Here is a 9,988-nt window from a genome sequence, read left to right on the forward strand (position 1 = left end):
CCACCCCCCAGCCCCTTCAGGCGGTGAGCTCAATGGCTGATGGCCTTGTGTCACTCCTTTAGGCTGGGCACGGCTGTGTCCCACAAGGAAGAACCCGCATAGAGGTGCTTGTCGATGAATCCCGACAACAGGGCAGGCTTGAGGGCTTGGATACCGGCTCCTCAGTACTGGCCGATGTCATGTGCCTCCATATTTTGGTCATTATGGGGTCTTTGTGAACTGCCCTTTGTCTGACATGTCACCCAGAGCCTGTTTGCCCCGGGAGACCCTACCAGGGGCATTAGAGCCCCAGACAACATAACCTCTGGGATCATCCAGGAACTGAAAACCCTCCATCATGTTAAGACGGTGGTTCAAAGAGGTTAAAAAAATAAGTTTTTATAATCAAGTGTAATTCACCTATTTTAAACATGTAAATAAAATGAGCTACAAATGAAATTAGTATATTTTTGCGCTTAAAATATTAGGTATGTGATTTAAATAACATATAGAAGTTTTTTAAACCTTAAAGTTAAGGATCCGCAAATGTAGAGCTTTACCTAATGCTTGGATGATGCTTCAGTAATAACTTCAACAGTTTTTTTTTTGCTCTGTGATCTAAACAAGGAGCTCTTTGGCATTAATTTTTCCTTTCCCAGGTATTTTACAATGCGGGCCTCAGAATCTGACTGTCAGGGGTTCGGACCACCAGCTGCAAGTAGAGTGGGAGGACGACATTTCCTGCTCAGCTATGAATTACCCAATCCTCTATAAGATGACAGTTCTGATTGAAAATAAAGAAGTTCATACTGTAAGTCCATTAATGATTAATTATCATCCCTCATGCACATTCTGCCACTGACAAGGCTGTGAAAATATCTCAGGATGAAATCTTGGTGAAGCCAGAGGACATTCAGTTGACTCATTCCTGGAACTGGACATCTTATCTGCCATTGGAGTGTGCCTCTCACACCATTAGACTTAAATCCCAAATCAACAACCATACAGGCCAGATGGAACTACAACAGACTCTTCATGGTGCCTAACAACTTTACATTATCCTAAAAACATATGCCCATCTCTTTTTGCCAAAGTTTAAAATTGCCTTTTTGTTCTCCAGGTGCAACCACATCTGACAAAGCAAAAGTGCTCCCTGACGAAGTGGTGTTAAAAGTTGGCAGCATAGCCACCTTCTGCTGCATTGTCCCAGAAGGGAAAACATTTAAACAAATTCTTCTGAGGCCAGCAATGAAGACAAACATGAACCTTACAAGGATAAGTGCGCATAGACACGCCCTGACTCTGCAGCTGGAAGAGGTCTGGAACAGGAGCGTGGATGTTGAATGTGAAACTAAAGAGCCAGACGGAGTGGGTGGTGCAAGTATTTACATTGGCTGTAAGTTGGAAGGGATAGTGTGGTTGAATTTATTCCTTCTTCTAGTTAGTGAAATCACATTCTATTGGTATGTTCCCATATTCAGACCCACCTGATGTTAGAAATCTTCAGTGTGAAACTCGAGATCTGGAATCAGTGCAGTGCACCTGGGATGAAGGAAGAGACACAATGTTGGGAAGCAGAAGTCCAACATATTATCAGCTTAATGGAAGGTAAAAACAAAATAATATACATATATATTTGTAGTAAGCTAAAGGTTACAACAGGATATTTCCAAAAACACAGCAAGATAGCAAAGCTGCCTTTGAAAGAACAACATGTGTGCTGGAAAAGATGAGAGCAAAGTGGAGATATTTGGTCATAATGCACAGCATTATGTAGGAAACCACATATAGCATATTAGAATAATCATCTTGTAGCTACATTTTCCAGCCAGAGGACCAAGACATCTTGTTGTTTCTAAGTCAACCATTAAAAGCTATATAGTATTGAGAGATAGAGAATGTAAACATCTTAGCAGGGTGTACCAATTTTCTTCTCAATTTGAAATAAGCTAACATAAATATGTTAACAAGTGACCAAATATACCTATGCAGTAAGTGAGTAATACTAAATTGTGTGCAAATGTGTAAAAGGTACTAATAAATGTCCTCCTCAGGGGGTTTGTTTGGCAACAACATGATATTAACTCCTCAACTAAATACTGCAACACAAAAAATATATGTAACTTAGCTTCTAATTGGCCTCTGTCGTAACTAATTGGACTCTGAGGCCAGAAGGTAAGACGCTGTGCAATGGCCATTCATCTATTGAAGTGTATACAAAGTTTGGTGGCTTAGCATGATACTGGGTGGCAGGTGGCTCTAAGGGACTGTCATTATATGTGACAGCCAGCAATAGGCAGAGCTGCAGTGAAAGTGTTTTTCTTCTAAACTTACAAGAAAAAAAAATCTTTCCTAAAAGAACTCTGTTGTGACAAATGCAGTATGTTAAAAATGTCCCTATAGCTGACTTTGAAAGGCTTAGAAAACAGGTTGAAGAAACTTTACAGGGAAAGTCATCCATTAGTAACATAACCGCCCCAGACAGCATTTCAGCATTTCAGTGCATATTGAAGCATGACCAGAGTGCAAAGAGACTCTGGTCTCTAAAACACAGATAGGACTCTTGATGTAGAAGATTTTTCACTCCCCTCGTCACCAGAGATTAAGGAAGGCTTCGGGGAGCCCAGAGGGACAGTGTCTTATTAGTTTGAGACCGTGACTTTAAGGAACTGACTCGTACCTGAAACCAGAGTTGCAGAAGTGATGGAGGACAGGCTAATAAAACCGACTGAAACTAATTGCTGAGTGAGATGCTTCGAAACCTAAAAAGTATGACATTAAAATTACACTCCATAAAGCCAATTTCTACTGTGGATGTTTAACCTTATTTAGATGCAGTAGTTTCTGAGGGTTGAGCATATACCTTAATAAAGGTCTAGGTACTGTGAAATGAGTAATGAATGTGTTGCAGGTAAATTTCATAATTGTCTTCCTCTCAGATTGGACTCAACATTTTTGTTTGCAGTAACTTCAGTCCTGAATCTCCAGGAAGATTGTATAAAAAGTTTAAGGTTATAGGTGGTATGCAGAGTTGGACTTTGACAGCTTGGAATACGCTTGGAAAGGTGGAAATCAACTACCAAGCCGATCTCACCCAACGAGGTACTTTAACAACTTAGAGCAGAACCTTTTAATGAAAGAAATTTAGCTGAGAATAGTTTCTGTTTTTTTTAGTTCACATGTGGGCCCCAGAGAGACTTACAGCTGCTGATGTGAATGCCAGAAATGCCACCCTTACCTGGAAGTGGAAAGTGCCGCGGTATCATAACCTGAACCTAACATGCCATATACTGATCAGTGACTCAGAGGGACAAGTATGTCTGAAGGTAAGTTGGTGGTAAAAAGGATCACGAGACAAAATTGTAGAAAGTTCTCTAAACTCTGGTATGTCTAAATTGGTTGCCTAGAAACATGGAGTCGGACTGAATGGTACAGCTTTAACTGATCTGAGACCAAACTGGAATTATAACCTGACTGTCCGGTGCCAAACAGCTAACCACTCGATATTGGGCGACTGGAGCAAACAAGTGACCTTCCTCACAAAGGGTGATGGTTGGTATCTGACGCACCCTAACCCCGCCTTCCGTTTAATCATTTAACTACTTTTAAGCTCTTTTCCAGAAATACTTGCCAGACTTGAGATTTCTTTAAAGTATTGTTTAAACTATTGTTTAGCAGACACCATCCTGGAAGGTTCAGCTACTGTGTTAAGGAACTAATGTGAGTCAGTCTTTACATAAAAAATATGGCTGAGATAGGGCTAGATTGGTGTGCAAACTTTACATTACAAAGAGAAGTTTTTTCACTCATTTTACCAAATATTGTCTAGAGCCATTCATTTATAAGACAAAGTATATTTGATAAGTATCTGTTGGAAATAACCAGCTTTCCACCAGGATGGACAGCCTTATTTTACAGAAAGTGAGAAATATCACAATGAATACCTGTAAAAACTACAGTCTGCTTGGAGTTTGCAGCATTTAGTTCGTGTAACCTTATGTTACACGAACAATCAAAAAACATACGTTCACAATACGTTCTGTAATGTCCTTGCAGCACAGTAAGACAATGCAAGGATTTCTCAGCATTCAATTGTATATTACAGAGAACTAACTGTTTGCAGCACTAGACTAATGTTATTTAAGTTATTTTAAATGTACATTTATCTCATGACATAGGTCTGATTTTATTAGCAATTGCCTGAAAATGCTAAATCTTCTCTTACAGCAATTGCTAACCATATAGCTAGGGAGAAGACATGTATTCTTCATTAATTTTGCTACATATTAGAGTAAAACTGCCAAACTCCATTCTCCTCTCATGATTCTTTCAGGACCTAGAAACTGGATTTCACCGTGTTAGCTGAAGCTAATAAGACTAATAGGGCTTAGTGTCATTACTTGCCTTAAATGCTATGGCTAAAATAATGTATGGTGGTTGATTCCAGGGGTTACAGCACAGGGGAAAACCTTGATAAATCCTGTCTGCAGATCATTTAAAACTCATTCCCAGGTCTCAATCCTGAAATGTTTAAAGAATAAGAAGTAGACAACAGTGAACTCTCATCTAAAGGGGTCATTCCCCCCTCTCATTTAGGAATAAGAGGAGGGCATGACCCCTTTAGTCATCCCTTAACCCCCCGTCTACCATCCTCTCATATCCTGACACATATTTAATCCACCTATGTTTATTGTGACAGCTGATTGAATTGTTGCATGACAGTGTCAGGTTTGGTGGATGTTTGTTGAGGAACCAGATGGTTAGGGTTACGGAGAGGCAGAGATGATTTCTTGTAGATTTAATGAAGATGTTGGTAACTAATAATCAAGAAACAGGCAGAAATAAATAATTTACAGGTAAGGAAATCAGGAATTAAAAACTAGGAGACACTTCGAGAAACTAACATAAGGAATAAAGTAATGAAGATAATCCAAGAAAGAGGAACTGCACAGCAGATGTATATATGGGAGAAACAAACAATGAATGGGACAATCAGTGGATAGGGAGCAGGTGTGGACAGGAGCAACTAAAAAGGAGCTAAGGGGAAAGAAATTAGACAGTAGAGAGCGACAAAGAATAACCAGGAAAAACAGGATCAAACTATAACTTGGGAAGAACTTAAATAAAATTAATGACTAAAACTAGACCAAATATATATATATATACACCAAAAATCCTGAAAACAGATAAATGAAGGAACTAACAAGGGGAATAAATCTAATAATTCAAAAATTATATAAATCTCGACAAACATGCTAGCATAAGATAAGCATAGCTGAGAACCCAAAAAAACTTAAACAGAACCAAAAAGTCCAGAAAGCGCAGAATCACGACAGTTTCAGATTCAGCACTTGCTCTGCAGTTTAAGATATTTTTTATGAATAATAAGTCAAATTTATTGAGTAAAATATTGAATTTGCGCATGCACCATAACACTGCTGCCTTGCAGCAAGAGATCCTGGTTCGATTCCTGGCTGAGGGTCTTTCTACATGTAGTTTTCATGTTCAAATCAAGTAGATTCTATTCAGTTTATTTCTATAGCGCCAATTCACGACATGTCATCTCAAGACACTTAAAAGTTCACCAGATCATCCAGTCAGATTGATTCAAAGTTTTCTATCTAAGGAAAACCAGCTGATTGCATCGACTCTTCAGCAATCCCTCACACTAAGCATGCTTGTAGCGACAGTGGAGAGGAAAAACTCCCTTTGAACAGGAAGAAACCTCCAGCAGAACCAGGCTCAGTGTGAGCGGCCATCTGCTGAGGCCCACTGGGGTTCAAGGAGACAGAAGCAGACATAGAAAAAGAAGCATAGATACAAAAGGCAACTGTCAACCAGCTCCACAGGCGGCCCCGTCCAGGAAACACACAGCCAGGCAGACGAGCTCCGAGCCAGCTCCCATGTCAGAGGATGAAGAGAGCACATCCAGTTAGTCACAGTCAGAGAAACAGGACTACACTGGAAAACAGGCCAAGCTCCAACATCTAGAAACAAAGGTGTTGATGGCAGCAGCACAGCTGATATTTCTCTCCAGGATGGAGTCACAGCCAAACAGGAACAGACCAGATGAAGCTACTATGAGAAAAAGCAGAGAGAGCAGAACGTTAGAGATTGAACTAACAGATTCTGCAGAGTGGGAGAATAGAGATAGAATGAAGCAGGATGATGAAAAAGGGGTCCCTATGTCCTCCAGCAGTCTAAGCCTATAGCAGCATACTGTTCTCCGTGTGTATGGGTTAACCCTAACCCTGGGTTCTCTCTGGGTACTAAAGCTTACTCCCACACTTATCTAACATGACATGACATTAAGTGGTGTCTCTAAATTCTCCTTAAGTTTGGTCATGCATTTCTTACATTGCGGGAACCTTTTCCATAAAATATAGCACATCTTGGGGACCATGTGTTCTAGTGGGGACCAATGCTGGTCCCCATGGGATCATGTTTAGAATTAAGGTGTGAATTGAGTTTAGGTTAGGGTAAGGTATGAACTGGTAATGGCCAGGTTTAGGATTGGATTGGGGTTAGGTTAGGGTTAGGTATAAACCTGTAATCGTCAAGTTTAGGTTTGGGATTAGGGTTAGCTATGAACTATGATGGTCAGGTTTCGGTTCGGGTTAGGTATGAACCTGTAATTGTCCAGTTTAGATCGGGATTAGGGTTAGGTATGAACTCTGATAGTTAGGTTTATGTTCAGGTTAGGGTTACGTATAAACCTGTAATTGTCCAGTTCAGGTTGGGATTAGGGTTAGGTATGAACCCATGATGTTTGGGTTTAGGTTCGGATTAGGGTGGGGTATGAACCTGTGATGGTCGGGTTTAGGTTAGGGTCAGGTATGAACCTGTAATTGTCCAGTTAAGGTTGGGATTAGGGTTAGGTATGAACCTGTAATTGTTCAGTTTAGATTGAGATTAGGGTTAGGTATGAANGGATTAGGGTTAGGTATGAACCTGTAATTGTTCAGTTTAGATTGAGATTAGGGTTAGGTATGAACTCTGATAGTTAGGTTTATGTTCAGGTTAGGATTACGTATAAACCTGTAATTGTCCAGTTAAGGTTGGGATTAGGGTTAGGTATGAACCCATGATGGTCGGGTTTAGGTTCGGATTAGGGTGGGGTATGAACCTGTGACGATCGGGTTTAGGTTAGGTGTAGGGTGGGGTATGAACCTGTGATGGTCGGGTTTAGGTTAGGGTTAGGTATGAACCTGTAATTGTCCAGTTCAGGTTGGGATTAGGGTTAGGTATGAACCTGTAAGTGTCGAGTTCAGGTTGGGGTTAGGTATAAACCCATGATGGTCAGGTTGAATTTAGGTTGGGGTTAGGCTTTTGTCCGCCCATTATGACGTGAGTTCTATGAATAGTCCTAAGAAAAGCCGGATAAAGCTCTTTATCTCTAAACCAAGAGGAGAGTAAATCTTTCTCCGACTATCCCAGCTGCTTCTATTAATGAAAGCTTTGAGACTTTTAAGTCACTCTTAGTTTTTTTTAAATAAATTTTCACCTGTTTGACTAACAAAAAGATTGGCGTCAGAGAAGCATTCTGGGGTTAAAAGTCAAACTCAGGGACCTGATGGGCGGAGCCTGCACTGCCTCTAACACCCTCCAACCCTGTGCTGGTTCTGGAGGAAACAAGGAAGCTTCTCTGTGAAACTGGGACCAAGTCTATTTCTGTGTGTTTGTTTTCCTGTCTTACGTTCTGATTACCTACCTGTTATAAAGAGTTCTTCCGATTAGTTGCCCGTAGATCAATTAGTGATACTTTTCTTTGTTCTATGTCTATGTTCTTTAGGAAATAAATATAGGACATTATTTAACTGTTCTTTTAAATAACCTTAGGTTTTGTTTATCTTTCCATTTTTATTAAATTTTTATTGATCAGGAGTGTTAATGATGTTTGTAAAGATAATTCCTTGTGGAAAGAATTTATCCCAATCATTAAATTTATTTAATAAATAATACACTAATTATTATGATGAATCATCGAAATTCAATCAATAAAGACTGTTTAACAAAGTTAAATAAACAAGAAGAGAAAGGGATTTAGAAACTAAATATTTTACTTCTTCCACTGCAGTTCCAGATGCTCTTGACGTGTGGATGAAGTGGCAGGAAAAACACACACTAATAGTTTGGAAGGTGAGTCTTAAGCTTCTGGTTATCTGGTTTCCTAAATTGTGGAATTGTCCAAAACATAGATCTCTAAGCCTCACAGTATAATTTAGTCTAGGAACAGGTCTTCTACTAAAGAGGATCTGATCATCCAGAGTGTTGGACTCAGGGGAAACAATTCAGATCTTTTCAACTGGGTTTAGTTAGAGGTAACATCCTGGCTAAAGCAATATCTGAGGGGGTTTACAGGGAATTCATTGATCTTTTATAGAGTTCTGGGTCTGACCGACGATTTCCTCTAAACTATATATTTAAATCACTTAAATCCAAAAGGTAAATGAAATGTTGTTTTTCATAAGTGAGTAGTAGATGTCACTAGCTGTCGGCAGGAAGGATCTCCTGTAGCAGGTTTTTCTTAACCTTTTTCTTATCCTTCAGCTTCACAAACTGTGGTCTGTTTTTCAGGTAGTGTAAAATCCTTCTGATTTTTAATACATCCACCTGAGTCATCTAAAGTTTCTGACAAAGTTATTTAACGCAGACATGCATCAACCTTCTCCTGGATTATAAAGGGTTCTTAACCATTTGGCTACCTAAAGCCCCGCTCTCTTTGCAGGAGCCTCTGAACAACCAGAGCCATGGAAACATCATAAAATATGAAGTAACTTGGGCAAACACCACATTCTTGGTAAACCACAGCATCAACAGATACTCTCTACTTCTGGACCCCAGTAAAGAACATGTTGTCACGGTAACAGCGATAAACGAGCATGGCATCTCATCACCATCAACCATTACCATCCCAGTCATCAGTCCAGGTAAGAATGATTCAGAATTCGAGCCCCATTTTCTCCAAAGGGATCCAGACTGCCACTCTGTAACCCTGAAGGCACCAGTAAAAAAAAAAAAACTAAAATAATTAACCTTGTGAAACAGTCACAAACTCAACTTGTCGTGTTTGGAGGGCAAAGAACAGCGAGTACGACCCAAAGAACACCATCCCCACAGTCAAGCATGGTGGTGGCAAGGTCATGCTTTGGGGGTGCTTTTCAGCCAAGGGGACAGGACAACTCCATGGTATTGAGGGGAGGATGGACGGGGCCATGTATGGTGGAATTCTGGACCAACATCTCCTTCCCTCAGTGAGAGAGCTGAAGATGGGTGGAGGATGGGTGTTTCAGCACTACAACGACCCTAAGCACACCGCCATGGCAACAAGAGAGTGGCTAAAGAAGAAGCACATCAAGGTTCTGGAGTGGCCTAGCCAGTCTCCACACCTGAATACAATTGAAAATCTTTGGAGGGAATTTAAAATTCGAGTTGCCAAGCGACAACTTGGGAACCTGAATGATTTGGAGGCTTTCTGCAGGGAGGAGTGGGCCAATATCCCTGCTGAAATGTGCACAAACCTTTTCAGCAACTATAACAACCGTTTGACATCTGTGCTGGCCAATAATGGCTTTTCTACAAAATATTAACATGCTGTTTGGTAGGGGGTCAAATAGTTTTTCCTCATCAGATGGTTTCAATTTTTATGAATTCATATGTTGTGAATTTCTGGAATTTCCTTTGGGATTCTGTCACTATTAGAATGTACATATGATCAAAATTGTAGATTGTTGCATTCTTTGTAAGTGGGCAAACCTGCAAAATCAGCAAGGGGTCAAATACTTATTTCTGTCAGGATTGGTTACTGAAAAGCCCAATATGCAGAACACCACGGAGACTGAAGAAAAGTTTAACAAGTTTATTGTTCACAAGCACATGGAAATAATACTGGTACTGGTTCAGGCCTGGGGGCTGGTTCACTGGAGTCTGTGTGGGAGATAGTTCAGTTAGCTTCGATGCAGTTGAGTTTGAGTTTAAGAGTTTCAGGTTTATACCTTGAGAAGTCCGG

At 40.3% G+C, this 9,988-nt stretch overlaps 1 protein-coding gene across 1 annotated transcript in view; it reads left to right on the forward strand.

Annotated features, from left to right (window-relative positions):
• The window catches only part of LOC107103740 (leukemia inhibitory factor receptor-like), a 26,255-nt gene that overhangs the window by 6,377 nt on the left and 9,890 nt on the right, over window positions 1–9,988 (forward strand). Inside the window, exons 2-10 of the mRNA XM_015403553.1 lie at window positions 639–790; window positions 864–1,017; window positions 1,100–1,375; window positions 1,461–1,587; window positions 2,945–3,081; window positions 3,154–3,305; window positions 3,387–3,531; window positions 8,057–8,118; window positions 8,708–8,909. Of these exons, the coding sequence (XP_015259039.1) occupies window positions 639–790; window positions 864–1,017; window positions 1,100–1,375; window positions 1,461–1,587; window positions 2,945–3,081; window positions 3,154–3,305; window positions 3,387–3,531; window positions 8,057–8,118; window positions 8,708–8,909 (1,407 nt within the window). The remainder of the gene's footprint in view (window positions 1–638; window positions 791–863; window positions 1,018–1,099; window positions 1,376–1,460; window positions 1,588–2,944; window positions 3,082–3,153; window positions 3,306–3,386; window positions 3,532–8,056; window positions 8,119–8,707; window positions 8,910–9,988) is intronic.

Source organism: Cyprinodon variegatus, unplaced genomic scaffold (assembly GCF_000732505.1).
Source record: "Cyprinodon variegatus isolate N-32 unplaced genomic scaffold, C_variegatus-1.0 Scaffold1518, whole genome shotgun sequence".
In the NCBI taxonomy this organism is placed as follows: Eukaryota; Metazoa; Chordata; class Actinopteri; order Cyprinodontiformes; family Cyprinodontidae; genus Cyprinodon; species Cyprinodon variegatus.